Source organism: Prionailurus bengalensis, chromosome C1 (assembly GCF_016509475.1).
Source record: "Prionailurus bengalensis isolate Pbe53 chromosome C1, Fcat_Pben_1.1_paternal_pri, whole genome shotgun sequence".
In the NCBI taxonomy this organism is placed as follows: Eukaryota; Metazoa; Chordata; class Mammalia; order Carnivora; family Felidae; genus Prionailurus; species Prionailurus bengalensis.
In genome coordinates this window covers 78,433,501-78,459,412 of record NC_057345.1, presented here as the reverse complement: position 1 = coordinate 78,459,412, position 25,912 = coordinate 78,433,501, and the positions used below count along the sequence as shown (strand labels likewise).

The 25,912-nt window shown below is 35.7% G+C and overlaps 1 protein-coding gene across 2 annotated transcripts in view; it reads right to left on the bottom strand.

The window, feature by feature from the left end:
• Nucleotides 1–528: 528 nt before the first annotated feature.
• BTBD8 (BTB domain containing 8) overlaps nucleotides 529–25,912 on the bottom strand; it is a 116,748-nt gene continuing 91,364 nt past the window's right edge. The window contains exons 14-18 of one of the 2 annotated variants that reach the window (XM_043575565.1): nucleotides 21,349–22,060; nucleotides 21,008–21,092; nucleotides 20,003–20,142; nucleotides 15,384–17,702; nucleotides 529–959 (exon numbers count right to left, since the gene is read on the bottom strand). In XM_043575565.1, coding sequence (XP_043431500.1) covers nucleotides 934–959; nucleotides 15,384–17,702; nucleotides 20,003–20,142; nucleotides 21,008–21,092; nucleotides 21,349–22,060 — 3,282 coding nt within the window. In that variant the 3' untranslated portion in view covers nucleotides 529–933. Of the gene's footprint in view, nucleotides 960–13,232; nucleotides 14,096–15,383; nucleotides 17,703–20,002; nucleotides 20,143–21,007; nucleotides 21,093–21,348; nucleotides 22,061–25,912 lie in introns of those variants that run through there. The other variant, XM_043575564.1, reaches the window with a different exon arrangement.

The following is a 25,912-nucleotide window of genomic DNA, read 5'->3' as shown; positions in this document are numbered from 1 at the left end:
ATGACCTGAGCTGAAATCAAGAGTCAGACACTTAACTGACTGAACCACCCAGGTGTTTCCCTATCATCTTTTTTTTTTTTTTTTTAATGTTGATTTGAGAGACAGGGAGAGAGAGAGAGAGCATAAGCAGCGGAGGGGCAGAGAGAGAACGAGAGAGGGGGAGACAGAGAATTCGAAGTAGGCTCCAAGCTGTCAGTGCAGAACCCGATACAGGGCTTAAAACCATGACTGTGAGATCACAAACTGAGCCAAAGTCAGACACACCTAACTCACTGAGCCATCCAGGTGCCCCCTTATCATCTATCTTTTAAAGACACAAAATGAGATTCATCTTATGTGTCAATTATGTGTTAGTTACACATATGTGTACCTTATGTGTCAATTACAATAGCTACAATTATGATCAAAATTGTTAGGAAAAATAATTCCCACCATTTTAAGTTTTATTAAAAAATTTTAGTATACCAGTAATTAATATATTTTAATTTCAATTTTATTTTTCTTAAGTAAACACTACATCCAATGTGGGGCTCAAACTCATGACCCCAAGATCAAGAGTTGCATTCTCTATGTACTGAGCCAGACAGGCACCCCAATACATTCCTAATGTAAAAAGCAGAAAAAATAGTATAACAAGAACACATTCCCAAATCCAGAGCTAACTACTACCAATATATTGGTATAGTTATCTTTAGTTATATATTCATATGTATGATAAATAGGATTAGGTCTGGCTGCATAGAAGAGAACATTCAGTTAATAGTAGTTGAAAATGCTAAGTCTAATATACAAAATCCTCTTCCCTCATGTAATAGCAGTCCAGGGTTGGTCTGTAGGTAGTCCAGGGTTGATACAGTGGTTTCATGAGGTATTTAGGGATGCAGATTCCTGGTAGCTTTCCACTCTGCTATCACCAGGGTGTGGCACTCACCCTTATGGCACATTTATGCTCCAGGCAGCTTGACAGGGAAGAAGAGAAGGAAAACCCAACCTCTTTAGATAAACTTTTAGAAAGTGCTACTCAACACTGTTATTTCTATTTCATTGGTCAGAACCTGGTCACAAGGTTATAATTAGCTGCAAGTAAGGCAGGGAAATGTAGTATTTATTCCGAGTAGCCAAGTTCCCAGCTATAAATTCAGGGTTCTACAAGGAAAGAAAAGGAGAATAGATACTAGGGTAGGATATTAGTAGTTGCACCAGTCAGGTTGTCCAGAGACACAGAACCAATTGGAGATACATAGTAAGAGATTTATTTCAAGGAATCAACCCACAGGATTGTGGGGGCTGCCAAGTCTGAAATTTGTAGATCAGGTTGGGAACTCAGACATGAGTTGATGCTTCAGTCTGGAGGCAGAATTTCTTCTTCTCCAGAAAACTTCAGTTTGTGCTTGTAAGGTCTTCAACTGATTGGATGCGGCCCAGTCACATTACCAAGGATAATCTCTTATACTTGGTCAAGTGATTATAGAGGATAAATACATTTACAAAATACCTCACAGCAACACCTAGGTTAGTGTTTGATTAAATTACTCAGTACTAGAGCCTAGCTGAACTGACACAAGAGACTATCATAGCAGTCTTTATCATAAATGGATTATACTATATATACATATATATACACACACACATTAATATCTCCTTCATTTTACTGTGAGCATTTTGCAAATCAGATGTTCTTATAAAATATTTATTAGTGGTTTAATATCCCTATACACTGAAATAAAATAACTTATTTATTCCTTTATGGCAAGACTTTAAAAATATACACATACGAGTACGTGTATGTTTTCAACTATTTCTGATTATTCATTAAGTTTCTAAAAGTGAGATTACCAAGTCAATGATTATAAAGATTTTTATGGCTCATATTCCTATTGCCAAAGTGCTTTCCAGGAAGTCTGCACCAATTTACACTTACACCAACAATACATGAATGTAATGCCGATGTCGCTGTACTCTAGATATCATAGGTTTCATAATTTTGTTTATCAATTAGGCAGATGAACATGTTTTGTTTTGTACCTCTTTACTACTATATAAAACATTTTATCATTCACTGTATTTTTATTGATCCTTTCTATTTTCTTTAATTAATTTTGTTTGTACCTTTTGCCTAGTTTTCTGCTAGGCATTCTTCTGATTGATATATAAGGTATTTATATATTAAGAATATAAATCTTGGTCAAATTTCCTGCAAATATGACTCCTAATTGCTTCTCTAGTTTTCTATTATGAAATATTTGGAATATAAATTATGTAAAGGAAGAAACTATATATACTTCAACTTTTCATTTAGGGTAAACAGTTGATCAAAATGAATAAAGATATAATATTATTGGTGATTAAAATAAAGGGAACTGAAACATGAAAATGAGATTATTTTCACATACAAATGAAGCATCACTCCCACAGATGACTCAGGTAACTAGTCAGTCACATCTTTACAAAAATGTACTTGGTAAAACTGACATTTTTTTCCCTGAGAATTCTTACACATGTAATATTTTTCATTTAGTAGTATTACTAATTTTAGAACCTACTGACTGAATTGTTGTTTCTAAGATGTCACATCAACATTATGTTCAAGTAAGTTTTGAAATGATCAGAAATTTTTAAGCAACAATTTATGGAAGATGAAACTAACCAATGAACTTATGATTTTTTCCTGCTTCTAAATAAATTTAAAAATTTAAAAGGCAAATAAGGGTGTTATATCTCTGATGGTAATAATAGCTGCTTGACAATGACATGGTACAAATAAATCTGTGTGGTAATATAAATTGACTCAGGTATTTGTGCTACATATGACAGCCCAAAATATTTTCATTTCCTCCTTAGTAATTTTTAGATTTTCTTATCTCATTGACTATGAAAAGCACAATCATCCCACACTCTGTTCTTGAATTGAATTTAATGTAATCTTCCCAGAATTCTAGCTTGATTTTCACAATTAAGTTGAAATTGAATTCCAATCAGTTATCTGATTTGATCAATAATTTAAACTTGTATAGTATAGTAATACTTGGAATTCTTTTTCTACTTTCATGTATTTCAATTAGTTAATTGAATCCAATTAGTTCCAATAATTTTTTAAGCATCTAATTTGTTTTCATTTGTAATTTGTAATTAAAACGGGTTAGTGGATATTCACTTATTTTACTTACAATATTCTAACTTATTAAATATGTTACTGAATCTATTTATATTTTCAAAAACCTTTTATGGTTTTCTAGTGCTTTCATTTATTTGTTTATTTTTGAGAGAGAGAGAGTGAGTGAGTTCAGGAGAGGGGCAGAGGGAGAAGGAGAGAGAATGTTAAGCAAGCTTTACACCCAGCACAGAGCCCAACGTGGGCTTGATCACATGACCATGAGATCGTGACCTGAGCTGAAATCAAGAATCAGACGCTTAACCTAATGAACCATCCAGGTGGCTCTCTATGCTTCTTAATCATGAGTCTGGTTAAACATCTTTTTTTTTTTTTTAAGTTTATTCATTTATTTTTGAGATAAGAGCACATGCATGCACAAGCAGGGGAGGGGCTGAGAGAGAGAGGGAGAGAATCTGAAGCAGGCTCTCCACTGTTAGCACAGAGCCTGATGTGAGGCTCAAACCCACAAACTGTGAGTGAGATCATGACCCTCAGATCATGAGGCCAAAGTCAGAGGCTTAACCAACTGAGCCGCCCAGGTGCCCAAACATCTTTTCATTGTTTACCAGCTGTTTGCATTTTAATTTTTCTTAAAATGAAAAAATTTCCCCCCACTTTTATGTTTTGCTTTTCATTCTGTCTGTAGTATTTTGGGCATATATTAGTTCTAAATTTTATTTATTTATTTTTTAATGTGTATTTATTTTTGAGAGAGCAAGTAGGAGAGGGTCAGAGAGAGGGGGAGACACAGAATCTGAAGCAGGCCCCAGGCTCTGAGCTGTAAGCACAGAGCCTGACATGGGACTCGAACTCACAAACTGTGAGATCATGACCTGAGCCGAAGTTGGACGCTTAACCGACTGAGCCACTCAGGCGCCCCTAGTTCTAAATTTTAAATAGCCAAATTATCAATCTTAAATTTTTCCAGAATTTCATATTTTTGAGGTTCATGCGCTTTCTTATTTCAAGATTATATTAAGGGTGCCTCAGTGGCTCAGTCAGTTAAGCATCTGACTCTTGATTTAGGTTCAGGTCATGATCCCAGGGTCATGGGATTGAGCCCCATGTCAGGTTCCAAGATGAGTGGAGCCTGCTTAAGATTCTCTCTCCCTCTGTTCCTCTCCCCTGCTTACATGCTCTCTCTTAAAAAAAAAAAAAGTTATTTAAAAAAGAAAAGATTATATGAAAACCCTATGTATGTTTTCTTATAGTACTCTTGGTTTCATTGTTTCAAATTATTGGTACCTATGGAGACAATGATATTATTTTTCTATATTTAATCTATTAATATGGATGTACTATACGAATAGGTTTCCCAACATTAAATCATCTTGCATTACTTAAATAAATTTCCACATATTCCATATTTCTGAACCTTTTAGGAATTTTGCATTCATTATTATAAGTGATATTATTCCATAATTTTCTGATTTATGCTATCTTTAGTCAGCTTTTGGTGATCACACTATAGCGGCTTCTTTAATTGCATCTGAGGGCTTTTCTTTTTTCTCCATATTCCAAAATGAAAGATTCTGAATGTTTCTTCAGTTTCTTCCAAGGCATATATTTTCTCTTTTTAAGCCTATTTTGGTAATTTAGATTTCTCTAGAAGTCGTCCATTTCATCCAGGTTTTCAACTCTTTTGTATGTAGTTGTACAAAACAGTGCTTTATCATTTTATGTCATTTCATCTCTAATATTGTGTATTTATGCTTTTCTCTCCATTAAGCTAGTGTGTGTTTTTAAAGAATCAGCTCTTAGACTTGTCAGTTTCAACTCTTTCTCTGATTTCTTTTTAAGTTTATTTTGAGAGAAGAGAGAGAGCGTGCATGTGTGAGCTGGGGAGGGGCAGAGAGAGAGAGGGAGAGATAAATCCCAAGAGGCTCAGCTCTGTTGGCATGGAGCCTGATGCTGGGCTCGATCTCACAAACCGTGAGATCATGCCTGCACCAAAATCAAGAGTCAGGCACTTAACCGACTGAACTACCCAGGCACCCCTCTCTGATTTCTAATTAAGTTCCACTATTGTTTGTATTAATTCCTTTCTTTTGGATTCTATTTGAAATTGTTTTTCTAACTTCTTAAACTTGAGTATTGTTCTTTATAATTCACTCTAAATCAGAAACTATAAGAAAGTACTTTATTTACCTTCTTGACTTTAAAGTAGATTATGCATGTTTTGAGAGTTGCATGGGTCTAAGTAAAAGGATAATTTTGTAAGGATGTTAGGGATCTTCTTTCCTAAACACGTAATAGTTTAAATGTAGATATAAATTCAGGGTGTGTGGGTGGCTCAGTCAGTTGAGCATCTGATTTCAACTCAGGTCATGATCTCACACTTCGTGGGTTTGAGCCCCTTGTCGGCTCTGTGCTGACAGCTCGGAACCTGCTTAAGATTCTGTGTCTCCCTCTCTGCCTCTTCCCGCTTGTGTTCTCTCTCAAAAACAAATAAGTAAACATTAAAAAAATGTAGGGGGGCGCCTGGGTGGCGCAGTCGGTTAAGCGTCCCACTTCAGCCAGGTCACGATCTCGCGGTCCGTGAGTTCCAGCCCCGCGTTAGGCTCTGGGCTGATGGCTCAGAGCCTGGAGCCTGTTTTCGATTCTGTGTCTCCCTCTCTCTCTGCCCCTCCCCCGTTCATGCTCTGTCTCTCTCTGTCCCAAAAAATAAATAAACGTTGAAAAAAAAATTTTTTAAAAATGTAGGTATATTTCTATTTCAATTTTTTACATAATTCTCTTGCCAGGCTAAAATTGAGCTTAAATGGGAAGAAAAGGGATAAACTTCAGTACATTTTATATGAAAACTCTTTTAGGGAAAAATATGTCATTGTGTGAAGGTATTTTTCTTAGTATTTTGCTGATTTGGAAATTACTTAATTGGTTGGGATATATAAATATATATACACACACACACATATATATATATGTAGAATCAGAATTGAATTGAAATTCTCAAAATTAAAATTCTTATGCTAATGTTGGCTAAATTTGGAAGTGGTTAAGGAACCACTCTATGAAAAATGGATCATGGACACTAAAAGTAACTCATGCCTTATTAACATGATAGAAATGTATACTTCTCATATCTTACTAAGCCAGATTCAAAGTACTCTTGGTATAAGAATTTACAATAAATTCTTGGTGGCTCAGTCGGGTAAGTGTCCAACTTCAACTCAGGTCATGATCTCGCAGTTCATGGGTTTGAGCCCTGCATCGGGCTCTGTGCTGACAGCTCGGAGCCTGGAGCCTGCTTTGGATTCTCTGTCTCCCCTCTCTCTGTGCCCGTCCCCTGCTCTCTCTCTCTCTCTCTCTCTCTCTAAAAAATAAACATTAAAAAAATTAAAAAAAATAATTTACAATATGAAAATAATATAAATATCACTGGAGAAGAGTGTATAAGTAATTCTGATCTAGCAATAGATCATTAAACTAAGCCAAACCAAGTTCCCACTTCCACCTGCCCAAATCCCCCCCAAACTAGCAGAAGATGGGGTAGGAGTAGAAAGGTCATAGTTTGTTGGGTTTCTGAATTTTCAAAGACATTATATTGTGTCTCAGTTGTATCTCAAATGCAACATGTCAAAATTGAACATTTTGTGCGTATGTGTGTGTGTTTATTTGAGACAGAGACAGAACCTGAACGGGGGAGAGGCAGAGAGGGAGACAGAATCTAAAGCCAGCTCCAGGCTCTGAGCTGTCAGCACAGAGCCTGACGTGGGGCTTGAACTCATGAACAATGAGATCAAGACCTGAGCCAAAGTCAGATGCTTAATTGACTGGGCCACCCAGGCGCCCCTGACATTATCTTTTTTCTAATCAGGAACCATCAGCCTTCCATTATTTTACTTGTTAGAATTATGGAATATGGGGAGGGAATCAGTTTTATCCCTTTTCCCAAGTCTTTACTCTCACTTGGCAACCACATTTTGTTCATTCTGCCTCCAGTTATCTCTCAAATCCATCCTCTCATTTCTATCCTTGCTATTACTTCTTAAGCTTGGGCCTCATTTTTTTTCTTTAATTGTTCCAATGACCCCCTTACAGGTCTTCCTTTCTCCAGTCTCTTCTTGTCCCAAAATATTTTCACACTATACAGCTAAAGTAATCTTAATAAAGGTCCTATAATGTATTTGCCTTTTAAACAAAATTTAAATATTTTTGCCTAACTGGCTTGTTTATAGTCCTTAGCATGGCTTACAGGGTTCTTCGTGTTTTGGCTTGCCTGTACTTTTCCAGCTTTATTTTCCACTGCTGTACCACATGAATTCAGTGCTTCAGTTATATTAAATACCCGAGGTCTTTGAAGTGCCCTGTGTCAGCACCCTTTGTGCTTGATCCCACTGCCTCCTGCCTCTTCCTTGATGGTCCTAATTCATTATTCCCAGCTTCTTAGTTTCAAAGTGCTTAAGTTACTTCTATCTTAAAAACAAACTACCACTGTCTTCATTTTAGTCAGCTTCCTTGAAAGAATAAGTTTTACTTCTTTACCTTCTGCTCACATTTCTGCCCTTCCTACTACTCTAAAAAACACCAACGGACAAAAGCTACCAGTAAAATCATAATGTCCAAATATAATGAACTAGTCTAGGTGTGCACCTTGACATTGCAAACAGCAACACTGTTAACTATTACTTACCCCAAAACAAACAAACAAACCTACTTATTTTTCTGTGCTTTGTAGAACACATGGAAAATATATGAGTTAAAAGGTAAAAATAATCAGTATCACTTAACCATAACCACCATTAACATTTTTACTTATTTCCTTCCAGTCCCTTTTTCCATATACCTATAAGTATGGAAAACTGGGATATTATAAATATATATCCTGGGTTTTTTCTTTTGAGCATCTTCCCTTGGCATTAAACAGATGTTTTGCAAACAATTGTAATCATTGCATAATGTGTTATAGATGTACCATAATTTATTTAGCCTTCCACTACTGTTAACATTTAGCTAGTTTTCAATTTTCACTACTGTATCTAGGTCTCAGATTCTTATTCTTTAAAAAAAATTTTTTTTATGTTTATTTAGTTTTTGAGAGAGAGCACAAGTGGTGGAGGGGCAGAGAGAGGAGACACAGAATCAGAAGCAGGCTCCAGGCTCTGAGCTGTCAGCACAGAGCCCAACGCGGGGCTTGAACTCACAGACCAGGAGATCATGACCTGAGCCGAGGTTGGAGGCTCAACCAACTGAGCCACCCAGGCGCCCCTCAGGTTCTTATTCTTAATGGGAGAGCCCTAAAAGGGAAAGGACTAGGTTCAGATAGGAAGTTATAAACATTCATGATATAGATCGCCTAATTACTTACAGGAAAGGTAATTTATATTCCTGTAGCAACATATGATTATCCCAAATTTATCATTCTCTTGCTAACACTGAATTTTTTAAAAAATCCTTTCAGTTTGATCAGTAAAAATAGAATGACTTGCCTTGATTTGCCCTTCTCTGGTTAGTAGTGAGATTATACATTCACCACTCTCTCCTCTTCACCTTAGCCTCCTAATTCTTTTACTTCAGAATATTCCTTTTCAGTCTCCTTCTCAGGCTTTTCTTTTTCCTATTCCACAGTGTTTTGTCCTCAGCCCTTTGAATGTCCCACAGGCAGATCAAACTCAGTATGTCCAAAATTAAACTCATCCTAAGATTACTTCAGTTTTTGGCTAATGACATCATCAACTAACTACCCAGGCACCCCAGTCAGAGACCTGAGTCTTCTAAGATGACTCCCTCCTCTCATCCCCATGTCAGTCACTAAGTTTTTCCAACCCACATCTTAAATCTCTCAAATATGTCCACACCTCTCTATCTCCACAGCCATTGCTCTTGTTCAAGCCTTGGTTACTGTAATACTCATCACTGGTCTTCCTGCCTTGTCACCTGCTCCCTTCCATTCTACATACTGCTTCCAGAGTGATCTTTCTAAAGTGCAAATCTGATTGTGTTACTCCCTGGACTCTACATCCCCATCCAACTTTATCCTTATCCCGTGTCCTTACCATCTGTTCCCTTCTCTACAGCCATATGGAACAACCAGAATTTCCCATTGCCTCTCAACTCTTTCTGCCAAGAGTATGCCTCTTCTTTTGCCTTGTGAACTCCCACTAATCCTAAAATAGTACAGGAGCCTATCCAATTATCTTCCCATTATTTCCCTTTCCTTTATGCACTGACTACACTTTATACAGAACCTTATTATGACATTTAACATTACAATTTCATAATTTTTGTTCAATCTCTCCCTCACTAAACTGAGATGCTCTAGGACAGATACTATGCTATTCATCTTTTTATCCTCAGCACTAGCATAGTTCTCGGAATATCGTAGGCCCTCAAATATGTGTGGAATAAATGCTATTTTTGATAGCAATTATAAAATTCCTTTCCATCTTCTTCCACCATCTTAATTATCTACCAAGTTCTATAGCCACAATCTGTAATGTCTTTGTTACCAAATCCTCCTCCGTTCCTCATTTCTAAGGTTGACAAAACTATTTTAATTGCAACCTGGGATTTGGGCACTTCTCCAAACCAGGCCGTCTTCACTAGTGCTGACAGTTATCTTCCTGAAACACACCTGGCTTTGTTGCCTAACTCCTTAAAAAACGTTGATAACTACCCATTGTGATTGTAGGTGGTTATTTCCTCAAAACATGGAAAGCTTTTCTATTTAGAGTCAAAAATAAATAAAACGGGGTGCCTGGGTGGCTCAGTGGTTAAGCGTCTGACTCTTGATTTCAGTTCAGGTCATGATTTCACTCTTCATGCGTTAGAGCCCCACATCTGGATCCAAGCTGACAGTGCTGAGCCTGGTTGGGATTCTCTCTTTCTCTGTCTCTCTCTCTCTCAAATAAACTTGAAGGAAAAAAAAAAAAAAGAAATCGTTGTTATAAAAATAAGTAAATAAAGGAATGCACCATGGAAGGAGACATAATGTCTACTAAATCCAGGGTTTGGACTAATCAAACACAATAGCATAGTTTTTTAATAACTTTAAGAATCTAACTCCAGCTCAGCCTTTCCTATCACTCTTCCTCCCCATCCTCAACACACATCATGGTCACCATTCCTTAATGCACTGTTGTGTCCAGAATGCCCTATCACCAAGCAAATTCTTACTCATCCTTGAAAGCCAGCATCTGGTTACTTGATTGCTCCAAGAGATGGTATAAAGGGGCTTTAAATTGTTTACATAATCTTTACCAGTCCTCCAAAGCAAGCCAAATCAAAATAAAAATAAGATTTTCTTTTTTTTGGCATGGACAATTGGGACTTTTTGCAATTTCCAACTATGTACAAAGGCATCCTTTAAGAACATACCTATTTTTATCAATATATAACATACAATCTAAGTACAAGCGAAGTACTTTCTATACAAGTGCAGCTTCAAGCTAAGTCCCCTGGCCTATACTTCCAACTAGATTGCAGTCACTAAGCCCTTTATAGAAATTCTGAAGGAGTCACGGAATATTAGTTGCTCTAAGAAGCTTTCTCTAATCTCTTCCTCACAAGCTGTTGTGTTCATGGCTTCTCCCTCTAGGCTCACACAACTCTGACCATATACAACTGTTATTGTATGTATATAATGTATGTATGTATATATACATATGTATATGTATGTATAGAATGTATACAATATGTATGTATGTATACAATACAATGTATGTATATAATGTATATAATGCATGTATATATGTAATAATGTATGTATATAATGTATGTATGTATATAACAATAGTATAGTGTATTATTTCTCTTTTAGTTTCTTCCATTAGGGTAGTTAATCCAGAGTAAGGACTCTATATCAGTTTCTTCATGTGAAAAATAAAGATGATAAGACAAATCTCATAGAACTGCTGTGAGAATTAAATGTGTTAGTGCATATTTAAAACACTTAGCATGATATCTAACATATAATAGGAGCTAAATAAATGTTAGCATCATTTTTCGCTTTGTGTTTGTTAAATCATGAAGTACTAGCCCGAAGAGTCCCACAGTAAACAGACTGGTAGAGATATCATACACAAAAGAGCATGATAAGAAAACACACATGTCCTGAAATTACCTAAGAGGTCATTACTTAAGCAAAATGCCTTCCCTATTACCTATTTGCAGATGTGACATGAAATTGAATGGCTTTTTAATGTCTAGTAGTTTAAGAACAAAGTTTTAAAGACCTTATAACTGAGAAAGAAGTTTCATTTATAAATTGTTGAACTTCTGAGGCATTTATTAAAAATAACACATAAAAGTAATTTCTCATTTGAAAAAAAGGAAAATAACAATGTCTTGGGAATCTGCATGGTTTCTGACTCTATCATACATTACTTCTTTATATTACAAACTACGTATAGATATACATCCTCTCAGGTTTTATGATAAAAATCAAATGACTATGTTGTGTGGCAGAAATAACATCAAATTAAAATTAAGGAATATTAGATTGTAGCCACAAATTAGCTGTGGGACCTTGGGCAATCTTTTAATTCCTCTGGACTTCAGAGTCCTTTTTTGAATCTGAAGGGATTAGACTAATCTCTAAATTCTCATCCAGCTTGAAAATACAACGTTCTTATAATACTACTATATTTTAACCTTTCTCTTACATGGTTTTTCTCCTCACTAGAAACTGAACTCTCTTTTTTTTGGGTGGGGAGCAGGAATCGAACCCTATTTATCTTTGTACCTCAGTGCATAGAACCAATGCCTATTTCTTGACTGTTGGAATGAATGAGTGCCTCCTGCAGAACTTGCGTAGTTTAAAAAGGCATAGCAAATTTATGGTATAACAGGTTAGTGGCTAACGTTAACATAATCATGTTATTATATAAGAATAACAAATGACTGTGCATTCATATGATTGTTGATATTCGATACATTCACTCTATGTTTAATAATTTTTTGAAAACCATTATTTAGAAAAGGAATTAGAAACAAAAACTAAGTTTTTCCTACTTTTGACATATTATAGAGAAATTATGAGTTAGTTACATAGCTTTGAGAGAAGTTAACTCTACTAAATTTCATCATCCTAAAGGCAGTGTCTACTAATATCAAGTAGGTATCCAAGTGTTCATTCTCCAGTACCATTTTGTAGAAGATATTTTTATCTTTGCCTTGCTACCAGAATTACAGACTGAAAGACAATCTAATCAAGGAAGTAAGAATCTAGAATATATAGACATGTGGAGAAAACATACATGCGTGTATGTGCCCATATACGCACACATGCAGTTTAACTCAGTACTCAATTGCCTCGTGTACCTGTTTTATTTTTTTTAAGTTTATTTATTTATTAAAAAAAAATTTTTTTAACGTTTATTTATTTTTGAGACAGAGAGAGACAGAGCATGAACGGGGGAGGGTCAGAGAGAGGGAGACACAGAATCTGAAACAGGCTCCGGGCTCTGAGCTGTCAGCACAGAGCCCGACACGGGGCTCGAACTCACGGACCGCGAGATCATGACCTGAGCCAAAGTCGGCCGTTTAACCAACTGAGCCACCCAGGCGCCCTTAAGTTTATTTATTTTGAGAGAGAAGAGAGAGACAGAGTGGGGGAGGGGCAGAGAGGGAGAGACAGAATCCCAAGCAGGCTCTTCACTCATGCACAGATCCCAACAAAGGCCTCACAAACTGTGAGATCATGACCTGAGCTGAAATCAAGAGTTGGACACTAAACCGACTGAGCCAAGCAGGCGTCCCCCTCATGTACCCATTTTAAAATTAATATTTAGTGCACGTTTATTGCTGGGACAGTCCCAAAATATCTCTAAGTGGAATGGAAAATGAAGAGCGATTAACTATAAAGAAAGTCTATCTAGGTAAAACAAATGGACAGTTTCCCCACATCTTTTGAACGAGGGCAGATATCTCTTTTTGGATATACCTCAAAAAGAGTTACAAGGGATTCCATTTCTCGGTTTTAGTAACAATGTGATTGAAATTTGAGGTACATGTACTTCACAATTTCCTGGATCTGCACTGTTGGGAAAATGAAGGGTTTTTCTAATATTCACCTGTCAGGGTCAATCACACAAACCTGAGTTTGAATGTTACTCACTGATTAACTCTACATAAATTGAACACAAGCACAATAGGTTTTTTATTGTTAAATTACTGTTACCATATGCAGAGCAAAAAGTAAATGGACTGGTCTACTTGTGCATTCACATTTTAAATTCTTGAATTATAAACAAGTGAACAAATGATCAGTTAGGAAAGGACAACTGAAGGGCTCGTTGTAAGTCCACTAATTTCTCTAATAATTAATAAAACATGCTCAAAAATTTTAGAAAACCATCTTTTTTCTACATGTGATATCATATTAATAAACAAACTATGTTACCTTAATAAATTAGAAAGACTCCTTCATTATTAAGGACAGTCTATCTCTGGCTAACGCAATTATTATTAGGATATAAGCATCAAAAATAAAGGGGGGCATTGTTAAAAATTTTCCAAAGTGTTAATACTGTTAATGCTGAGTTTCCAGTTCTAGAATTGTCCATTCCCCTTGGGGTGAACAATCTTCAGAGGAAAAACTAGCCATGGTGATACTTGCTGAGGAATCAAGTGGAGAGGTTAGTTCACTCCATCTGTTCAAAGTGTCAACATGTGCTTTACCCTGAGGTTTTGAGCTGTCTCGTGCTAAAAGTAATGTCTGATTGATTAGATACTGTGCTAAATTTAAGTCTTCAGGAACAGAATTCGTAATATTTAAGTTTGAATCCTGTTCAGACAGCAGTTGCTTTAAGAGTGTCCAATCTTGTTCTGCAAAGTGCTGATCATCTTCAAAATCCATGTCTGTAACATGTGTTTCTGATTCCATTTTCTGCTCAAATGCTTCTACTACATCCATCTCATATATTGGAGAGAGGGTTTTTGAAGGCCGATGGTCATACATGTAGGTTTGTGCCAGTGTGTCACAATCATCTATGTATCCTGAAATAATTCATAATACTATACAATGTAAAAATTGCACATGTTGGTACCCCTCAGATTTTGTAGAACAATATTAAAACAATATAATAGTTATAGTCCAAAAAAACATAGAATGGGAAAAATAACATTTATACAAAATTGACAGGATTACTGAGGCATTTCTTTTTCTAAATTAAAAAAAAATAAAACAATTGAAGGATGTTTAGCAGCAAAATCAACATAGGCAACTAACAATAATTCTCCATACTTTAATTTGAAACTTGTGATACAAAAAAAACAACAAAAATTACTTAAACATAAACATAGAATGTGCACATGTGTCTAATTCACTACAATAGAAACGTAAAGAGAAAAAAAGACATGGTCATTTGATGGTGACTTTTAAGGTAAGTCAGTTCCAAAAGGGGAATAAATACATTTTATCTAAAGCCTTATTTGTATATTGCACATGCAAAGGAGGATGCAAGCAAGGACAAACAAAAAAGTACAACTTTAAAGAGTTCCCTCCCTATTGTTATGATTTTGCTGAACAAGGGCTATTGATCAGTATTTTTCTTAGTTCTGATATATAATAGCTACTCTGTCAGCCACTATTGCATATTTTAAATGTGAGTCATCAGTTCAAATTACTATAATAAGGAAGACAAACACACAAAACAACTAGACAGGAAATCATCTATACATATGAAATAAGCCTGGGCTTTTTTCATATATTATCATTGCTTCTAAATATAATCTCTTTTAGGAAATTTATCTTTTTACTTGAAACTTTTAGAAGTATAGTGATCCTGAAAGTCTTAATCTCTGTAAAATGTATATAAATTATAATAATTAATCTAGTTAAAATAGTTCAGTGCTTTTAGTTACATATTACTATAATTATTGCACAGCCCTCTTAGATATATACTAGCATAGTCCATAAATCATATTCAATGTATAATAAAATTTCTAATAGTCAAGAATTCTATGTTAAATTAGACATAAATAACTAAATAATAGCAAACTAAGTTTTTCTCTTTATTCTTTCATGTAAAATCTCTTAATAGATTAGCTCTAATAATCAAATTTTTACTAGATCTTAATTCCACACTAAGATTTTAAGTGAACAATAAAGAGTAACTAGCTAATTTCATATTATTAAGAAATGTAGGTTTTCATTTGAAATTTCAATCTGTTGCTTAAGTAATTACTCTGTCTAAATAAAATACAACACTCAGGGCTACATCCAAGTTAAAATTCTATAAACTCATTTTCTTATGTATTTAGCATTTCTATTTCTGTACATTACCTGCAGATAAAGCAATATTAGCTCTTTTGGTAGCTGTAGAATGGTTCTCTTTTACTTGACCTTCCTGAGGCAGAAGTTGACTCCGACAGGAGTCCAGAAATTTTGTAGAGCTGTTCTTTGGTATGTCAGAATTGGGTTCTCTTTGATGAAGCTCCAAATGACATGGTCTTTCTTGAGATTTTATATCACTATCTGAGAGTTTGCTGCGTTGCTGAAAGTCATTATCCACATCGCTTCTGCAATTTACCTTTCTATCTTCTGGAAGAAGCTGTCTATCTCCTTTGGACAGGACATCTACTGTGTACTTTTTTCCTGTGGCTGAAGTACTCTGTTTATCTCTTCTCAATGAGTCAGTACTACTGCGACCCAAGAGAGAGCTTTCGTTTTTATATACGCTATTGCCTTTATCTTGTTTACATTCTGAAATACTACCTTCACTTCCTTGTGAGTACCTGGAATAGCAGGTCCTTCCATGATGTTCATGAGAAATGCCATCAAAAACATCAGAAGGTGACAGAGAATCTACAGAAGGCTGAAAAGGAGTATGGACTTCCCCTTCATCAGATCCTAGTTCTTCACATTCATCTACTGAAAGTAAAACGGATCTTTTAAAATTTTTAGTTGCAGAAAACTCGTGACTTTCATTTTCTGTTGCATCTTCAAAAGCTAAATTAATTATTCCCTGAAACTGCTGAGGAGCTGAGTTAGATGTAGAGAAATTTTCTCCAACATTTTCAGCTTCGGATCTTTCATCTTCTGTTTCATCTGCCGAGGAAGAAACCTGATCTACTTCCTGAGCAAACTGGACACTGCCTCGTAGAACATTTTCTTTTTCCCTAGGGTAGACTACTGTAGATCTAGACCAAATTTCTGTCCTTTTCCTAGGAATCTCATCATCGCTTGTTGAATTAATTTGGAAAAGATCATTACTACTTTGCTTTTTCATTTTCACTTCAATTCTTAAGTTACTATCGTATATTTTTAATTCTTCAGGAGTACTGGTATCACTGCTACTTCTCCCAAGAAAATCATGGCACAGCATTGTGCCACATTTAGAAATACCTCTGTCATTGGACCCGTCATCATCCTGAGACCCTCCAGCATCATAGTCTTCAGATCTGGGCTTTATGTCATCAGAGGATGTGGTAGCACTGCCAGTGTCAGATTCAGGACTCTCTCTCTGATGCATACCACTGGTACTCAAATTCCAATGACTCATGAATGGAACTTCTGGAGTTTCGTGGCTCTCTGGAGTTTCTGTTGTTTCCATATCTTTAGGAGAAGTTTTTCCTGATATTTGTTCCAAAACAGACTTGGAGGAAATATCTGAGTCTGCTGTAGCATGTTTGATTTCACTCATAGCAGAGTCATCAGACAAGTGACTAGGAACTGTCTGTTCTTCAACAAGAATTTTAGATTTCCTGTCATCTTGGACAGAATTTAAGGTACCATTTGTCCTTTCAGGAACACACGGTAAAACATCTTTGTCACATTTAATGTTTAATTTTTTGTTTGTATCTTTTCTCACTTCTTGCTTCTCTCTATCTGATACTGAATGCCTTTGCTCTGCATCTGCAGAGTCTAAATCACAAACTGGATGAGAGTTCAGGGAGTTTACACTGGGATCTGAAATCGTGGATTTTAGGGCAGTGGTGTTATAAAATTTTGGATCTACATTATCACTCGCATCAGAATGACAATATATTTTAGCTGTCTTGTGCTGATGTGTTTCTTTGCTGGAAAATTTTGTTTCACTTTTATCTGAACACATCTGTTTTGATTCCAGTTCACATTTTGATTTTTCCAAATCTGAAATACTTTGGCATTCTAATTTCTCTTTCCCTTGATTGTTTAATGGCTTTTGTGGGTCAGGTATGCATGATGACCGGAATGCTTCTGTACTGCTGATTTCTAATGTGAGATTAATTAGCGGTTCATGAGGCTTCTGTTCAGAAATATTGTCCTTGTTTTTACTATCATGTACATCATGAAGCATGCTTTTTTGGACAACACATGTTTCACTTTTTAAAGGTCTTTGAGAAGAAGGCTGAGTTTTCAATGTAATCTGTCCAGGAAGCATTTTCTGTTTTGCATCTTTATTATTCAAAGCTTCACCTTTCTTAGACTGATTTAAGTTTTTAGGCATTGCCACTATTTTTGCATTAACCTTAGGCAAAGGTGTGTGTCCTTGCTTGACAATTTTTTTCTTAGGTGTTTGTTTATCTGTAGTTGTACTGTGGTCCAATTTTGTCACATTTTCATCAGACTGCCTTGAAGAGACTGAAGATTTTACCGAAGTTGGTGACTCTCCTTGAGATCCTAAGAAAAAAAAATTAAAAATATATAATACACTTCCAACTTGTGAATAAAATGCAATACTTGTTTTTAAAATACTTTAGAAAAAATAAAATTAACAATGAAATGATGAAATATCTATGACAATGGACAATAAAAGATTAGGAGTAACATGATAAAATAAAAAATAAAATATTTTTTATTACAAATACAGGAGGAATAGTCCAGCCTCTTAGCAAAATTATTTAAATAGGATCTCTCTTCCTCAAGAGCCTTGATCCTCATGTCAGAACTGGACTTGCATAAATATATGAGGGTGGAAAAACTTGATTTTCTTATATTAAAAGAGCAGGAAGGGTCTTCCCCTTGAAGTTTTTTGGGGAAAAAAAGACTTGTGTTCCACACAGCTGAAAGAAGAATCAAGCTAAATATAAAATAGAAATGTTTAAATTACTGCAGTTTTTTCCATCAAACACAAACAAAATTAATTTACTTCTCACAGCAAGATCATGATTATTATAGATCATTTGGGTTAACAACTTAGCTGTGCAGTGGCAACTAAAATTGGTAACTGGAGAGAAAGGGTTAATTTGGAGATCCATTTGTTTACACTGGTTAAGTCCTAGTGATGACATTTTCAACATTTAAATCTACCAAACAGAACTGCCAAATCTTTTTAAATGTGTAATTTTTAGTTATTACTAGAACATGAATAATTTTTCTCCGGTTTATTTATTTATTTATTTAGGCAGCTCAAATGCATTTTTATTTATTTATTTATTTTATTTTTTATTTTTTTAAATTTACATCCAAATTAGTTAGCATATAGTGCAACAATGATTTCAGGAGTAGATTCCTTAGTGCCCTTTACCCATTTAGCCCACTCCCCCCTCCCAGAATCCCTCCTGTAACCCTTAGTTTGTTCTCCATATTTATGAGTCTCTTCTGTTTTGTCCCCCTCCCTATTTTTATATTATTTTTGTTTCCCTTCCCTTATGTTCATCTGTTTTGTCTCTTAAAGTCCTCATATGAGTGAAGTCATTATGATTTTCGTCTTTCTCTGACTAATTTCACTTAGCGTAATACCCTCCAGTTCCATCCACATAGTTGCAAACAGAAAGATTTCATTCTTTTTCTTTATCTATCCATCCACTGATGGACATTTGGGCTCTTTCCATACTTTGGCTATTGTTGATAATGCTGCTATAAACATGGGGGTGCATGTGTCCCTTCAAAACAGCACACCCGTATCCCATGGATAAATGCCTAGTAGTGCAATTGCTGGGTCGTAGGGTAGTTCTACTTTCAGTTTTTTGAGGAACCTCCATACTGCTTTCCAGAGTGGCTGCACCAGCTTGCATTCCCATCTCCAGTTTATTTTTAAATTTACTTTCAGTATTAATTATCTAGCTCAAAATTGTTTTTAGGCTTTTACAAGCTCTTATCTACATGAATGCTTAATACATAAAGCAAATTAATTTTTTTTTAATGTTTATTTATTTTTGAGACAGAGAGAGACAGAGCATGAACGGGGGAGGGTCAGAGAGAGAGGGAGACACAGAATCTGAAACAGGCTCCAGGCTCTGAGCTGTCAGCACAGAGCCCGACGCGGGGCTCAAACTCACGGACTGCGAGATCATGACCTGAGCTGAAGTCGGACGCCCAACCGACTGAGCCACCCAGGCGTCCCTTAATTTTTTTTTTAAAGTAGGTTTCATGCCCACTGCAGAGCCCAGTGCAGGGCTTGTACTCACAACCCCGAGATCATGACCTAAGTTGATATCAAGAGCAGGGTGCTCAACCAACTGAGCCACCAAGGCACCCCAAAACAAATTAATTTTTAAAATCAGTTATTAGCTTAGCAAATCATACAATCTGATCAGTATCCTTTCTTTCTTAGAACATAGCAAAACAATAGGTAACAGGAGGGAAAATTCTTCTTCCCTACATATCACAGCTTTCAAGACTGTACCATTACTATTTAAAGGGCTTATTAGTGCCTGTTTTGCACATGGAATTCCTACAGTTAACAATGAAACTGAAGAAACCTGGGCATAATATATAAAAGGACCAAAAATACAGATAAACCAGTGACTCCCTTAATTATTTCTCATAAAAGACAATAAAAACCAAACCCACACCCTGGTAATACCAAAATACTTGTCAAAAAGTAAAGTGTAAAATCTCATCTTTATAGTATGACACAAATATAAAATGAGTGAAACTATGTTATATTTTGTTTATTTGTTGTGAAAGTTCCAAATCAGAGTTCTGCTTATTCAACTGAAACACAGAAGTAATATCCAGGACTATTTCAGCTTTACCTTGAGTTTTAGCAAGATTAGATGAGGCATTTTTTATTCTCTGTTGAGCTGTAGTACATCCACTGCCATTTCCTCTTTTCTTTAAAATTGCCTGTGGTACTGGATCACTATATCCTTTGTTAGTGACCTTCTTTAGCGCACTAAGAAAAATGATTTGCATTCAGTATTGCACTCAGATTCCAACACATGAACTTTCATTTTTTATTTTATTATTTTTTTAAGTTGATGTATTTATTTTGAGAGAGAGATAGCTCATGAGCAGGGGAAGGGCAGAGAGATAGAGAAAGAGAGAGAGAATCTCAAGCAGGGTTTGTTTTGCACTGTTAGTGCAGAGCCTGATGCAGGGCTGCAACCCATGAACTGTGAGGTCATGACCTGAGCCAAAATCAAGAGTTGGATGCTTAACTGACTGAGCCACACAGATGCCCCCAACACATGAACTTTCAAAAGACCCATATATGAAATATATTTTTTCTCAAATTAAAAAATATATCTTTTGTTCTAAAAATCGAAAAATCATATGTTCATAAGTCTTTAAGTTCATAAGCTTGTGGGTCAAGTATGATAAAGCAATGCATAATCAAGTGCCACAAATGTAATCTATCATTTTGCATCCATAGTCATTCTGTGTAAATATACTATTTCCTTTTAAGAAATAGTTTTAAAATATCATTGTATAAATACATTAAATTTTCTAACAAAAAAGAAAAGATATATTTCAAAAATATTTTTAATGTTTATTTATTTATTTTTAGAGACAGTGTGTGAGCAGGGGAGGGGCAGAGAGAGAGGGAGAGAGACAATCTGGCTGTGCAGATCCCAATGAGGGGCTTGAACTCATGGACCTTGAGATCATGACCTGAGTGAAATCAAGAGTCTGATGCTTAACTGACTGAGCCACCCAAGTGCCCCGAAAAGATATTTTTAAAATATTTAGCTAGAAGTCAGTATACAATTAACTTAGAAAAAGCTAACGTATAGGTAAAATAATGAAGGGAGACCTACCTGTTATTTATACTAGTTTCTTCGTGAATGCTTTTTTTATTTGAAGTTCCATTGGTAACTTTTGAAACAGGTCGAGATTTTACTGCTGTAAATTAAGAAACAGTGAGTCATGAAACAGAGAACTGAATATGTAAAAGTCATGCATAAATTCAGTGGTCAGACACTATATCCAAAATTAAATGTTAATGTGGGATGAAGTATGGTTTCTCTCAGTTTGCATGAACACACATAAATAAATGCTTTTTGGCATTTCAAACTAAATAAACATCCAAACACAGAATCATTTTTTGTAGGAACTTTAACTGTCAGGAGCTATTAAAAGTGAGGGTACTAAAACCCACCTACAGTAGAAGTTTTGATACTTTCCACACTGTTTTTCATGGTCTGTCCTGGAGATTCACAACAGGACAGTTTCTCACTAGAAGGCTTCTCTTCTCCTACTGATCCATTTTCTTTTGGTTCATCCAGACATTCAGTGGAAATCAATAATTCCATACTTGAATTTGTAGATCTGCTGGAGGGCCCTGTGATGCTGAGGCATGGAGAATCCTTTCCTGTCACTTTCTTCAGAGGCTTTGCTTTGGCTTGCGCATTTAAGTTTCCAGTGAGTACCTTGGGTCTGGCGCCAGTAATATGCCCTTCCTGATTTCTTACTCCTTTCCCATTTAATGAATTTTTCTGTCCATTTGCTGCCACTGCTGCTGATCTTTCCACAGCTTGTCTAGGCGACATATTTGCTGACTTTGCATTATCACCGTTTTGTGTTTGGGACTTTATTATAGCTTTGGGTTTTCCAGAAACATTTTTTCCCCCAGTTTTAAGTTCTTTTGTAACCTTGGATGCTGTTTTTGTACCACCCTTTTCCTTTAAATCATCATGCTTCAAAGTTTTATTTATAGTATTTCTGTTAGAACTTGATGAATGTCCAGATGCTCCTAATCCATCAGATTTCATCTTTTGCTTAGTAGAGGGATAACTCCAACACTCCTTCTTGGTATTTCCTCTCCACGATTTGTTATTTATAACATCAGAGTCAGAAGCTTGTCTCCTTTGCTACAAAGAAGAAAAAATACTTTATAACTTGACTGATGTCTTTGACTTATAATACTTTGTTTCAATAAGCCAGTTTTTCAAAGAGAAAAAAGTAAAAATCACATTATGATATAAGACAGTTCAAAATTTGAATTATCTTTGATCATTTGAATGTGTCTTTGGTCACATTACCTTAATCAAATCTGAAACACAGCATAAAAAAATTAAAAGGCAATGTTATTTTAAAAAGGCATACTATTTAACTTTGTGAAGTTATACTATAGTAGAGATTAATACCGAAAGGTGTCACGATGCCTTTGGTCAATGATAACAATGTCCAACATTTTTTGAGGGTCCACTTCCAGGCTGTATGCTAAAATCCTTTTCATAGGTCATCTCACTTAATACTTACAACACTCCTGTGAGAGAGCTCCTGTTGTTAACTCCGTTTCTTAGACAGGAAATTGGGGATTAAGGCAGGTATGTGATTTACCAAGGTCAAATGCTGATAAGGACGGAAGTAGGACTTGAGTTCATGATTAACTGCTTTAAGCTGGCAGTCATCTATATGGTATAATTTGAGGGCCATGATAAAGGTTTTCACAAAAAACTCTCTTCAATCCTATCCCAAATGCCAGAAATTTTATCACTAAAGACTTAATCTTTGGGGGGTTGGGGTTTGGAAGCCCCTGGGAAACAATACAGTACATATGAAAAGTTTGGCTTTTGGAAGAAACAAGATAGTATTACCGCTCTGGCTATATGGACAAAGTGGAGGGAAAGGGGTCCTAAAGACAGGTGAAGTAGGTAAAAAGAGGAAAATAGCAAGACAATGAAAACACTGAAGACAAGGCACCTACATCATTTTGGTTAGAATCAACCTTGCTATGGAAGGAATAACAACATTTAAAAAATTGGTAGGAACTGGAAATAAAAATTTAAGATTATAGTTGCTACTCTTTATTAAATATGCCCTCCCCTGCCTTGAAAAGCTGTATGAAATTGCACAGGTCTGAGGAAGAGCCTGTGTTGTCTTCATCTTTGTATCCCTTAGCACTATGTCCATAACATACTGAATACTCAGAAAAAAGTGATGCATGTTGTTAGGGGTGCTTGGGTGGCTCGGTTGGTTAAGCATCCATCTCCTGCTTTCAGTTCAGGTCATGATTTCATGGTTCGTGGGCTTAAGCCCTGTGCAGTGGGCTCTGCGCTGACAGTGCAGAGTCTGCTTCTGATTCTCTGTCTCTCCCTCTCCCTCGCCCCCGCCTGCATGCGCACTCTCTCTCTCTCTCTCTCAAAACAAATAAACATTTTTTAAAAATGTGAAGCATGTTGTTAAATCTGAGCATATATTGATACACAGTTCAAGGACTAACTATTCCAAATGTGTCCAAGATAAAGATAACATATACATACATGTATGTATGTATGTATGTAAATACACACACACACACACACACACACACACACACACACACTAAATCACCTAAGTTTAGGGAAAAGCTAGGTGTAGTACTAATAAAAGAATCATTGGATTCTTGTCATAGCTTTACCTGTAACTGACTTAGGATATTTAAGAATTCATTAACATCATTGAGCCTCATATCATTAATATTTAATTCTAGAGAGGGTTGGAGACTGGTCCTATTCAGTGTAGTATTCTAAGATTCTGTGTAATATTTATAAAGTTCAAATATTTGGTCCTTAGTTTTTGTTTTCTTGATCAAATCTTAGCTCAAAAAATAACCTTTCTCTATTTTTATTTGTTTTTTTTTGTTTTGTTTTGTTTTGGTGCAAAAAGGTGTTTTTGTTAAAGCATGGGGACAGGACCTATGGGCAGAAAAGAGCCACCTCTATTTTTAATATCTAAAACTAGGTAGACTTCTGATTTTAGACTTCTTCTCATCCTTGAAACTGACCCTACTTAATTTACTATATTGTTAAATCTATCTATTTTAAAGCACCATGTTATGGGTGAGATCTATGTAGTACATGGGGTAACCACACTCTTTTAGAAACTTCATATTAACATAGTATAGCATGATGAGGAATCAGAGTATACACACACCTAGGCATTCTCTAACTTACATCTGCAAAATGTACATAGATTTATTGTATACAAATGGCCAACTGGAAAGGTCACCACATGCTATTGACAAAAGTGAGAAAAAGAAGGCAGCCCTCCCTTTTGGTTCCAGAACTATTCTTTTTGTTTAAATTTTTATTATAGTAAAGGTTACACACAATCAAAAGAAAATAGAATAGTATTATGAATCCCCACATACCTATTACCCAACTTTAACAATAATCAGCTCTTGGCCAATTTTGTTTCATATATAACTACTACCTTTCTATTTTGAAGTAAATTCCAGACATCATTACCTTAAGTATTCTGGTACCAGCACTCTTGTTAAACCTTTCTCTTTGTCTTATCTCATTAACTTTTCTCCTATCCCAGAAGAATTCACCTCTTTTTGGAAAACACATTTATTCATTCCACACTTATTGAGCACATACTACATACCAAATAATTGCACATAAATTATTTCACTTATTTTTCACAATAACTCTGCTAGGTTTTATTATTCCATTTTACAGACAAGCAAACTAAGACTCAGATATGGCAGAGATAATAAATGTGAAGTCAAGATTTTAACTCTTATTCTATGCCCAGCACCCATTTCAGTATACCACTGCCCTTTTTAAGGAAACATATTACCCTGTTTCCTTCCCACTGTGGTTAACAGTATAAATCCTTGGACAACCTAAAAGTCATGATGGTAAGGAAGAATAATGAGACTTTGTTCTATTTTACTATAAGACAAGGAAAGAGCGATAGCCTAGTTGGTAATAGTCAGTAGAACAGGAGAAAGCAAAGAAGGTAGGCTAATTCTTTGGGGGCCTAAAAAACCAACGAAACCACCCACCCACCCACTGGGGATAGCAGGGAACTAGTACATAGAGAAAAATGTCCTAAGGTACCACTTCCTAAAGTATGTTCTATGGAACTCTATAATATACTTAAGAATGGTCAAGGGGGAGTCTAGCAGTGTTTGGTGCTTAGGGAAAGAAAAATGTTTCAACATTGGTGTATAACAAATGCATCTTAACCATTTTTAAGTGGAAAGTACAGTAATATTAACAACAAATCTCTAGAACTTTCTCATCTTGTAGAACTAAAATTCTATACCCACTGAAAAACTGCCCTTTTCCTTATACCCCCAAGCCCCTGGCAACCACTTTTCTACTCCCTATTTCTAGGAGTTTGACTACTTTAGATACCTCATAAAAATATAGCAAGTAACTTTTAAAGTAAAACACAACTATACTCTTGATACTAAGTGCCTTTTTTCACACCAAAAATGTATTATGTGAATTAAAATCTTAGTATAGAGAAAAGTGGGACAACTAAAATCTTTTGTAAGAAGTAGGTTAATTAGAAAATTAGACATTGAATTAGGTCTAGAATTTTAGACAATTTCTGATCTATTGGAATAGCTCCAATATGTTAGTTGCCAAAAAAGGTTTTCAAGGAAATAAAAAAGACAGACAATATTTCACTTTCTAAGACAGATACCATATGTTTTCACTCTTATGTGGATCCTGAGAAACTTAACAGAAACCCATGGGGGAGGGGAAGGAAAAAAAAAAAAAAAAGAGGTTAGAGTGGGAGAGAGCCAAAGCATAAGAGACTCTTAAAAACTGAGAACAAACTGAGGGTTGATGGGGGGTGGGAGGGAGGGGAGGGTGGGTGACGGGTATTGAGGAGGGCACCTTTTGGGATGAGCACTGGGTGCTGTATGTAAACCAATTTGACAATAAATTTCATATATTGAACAAAAAATTTCACTTTCTATGCCAGCTGGACATCAA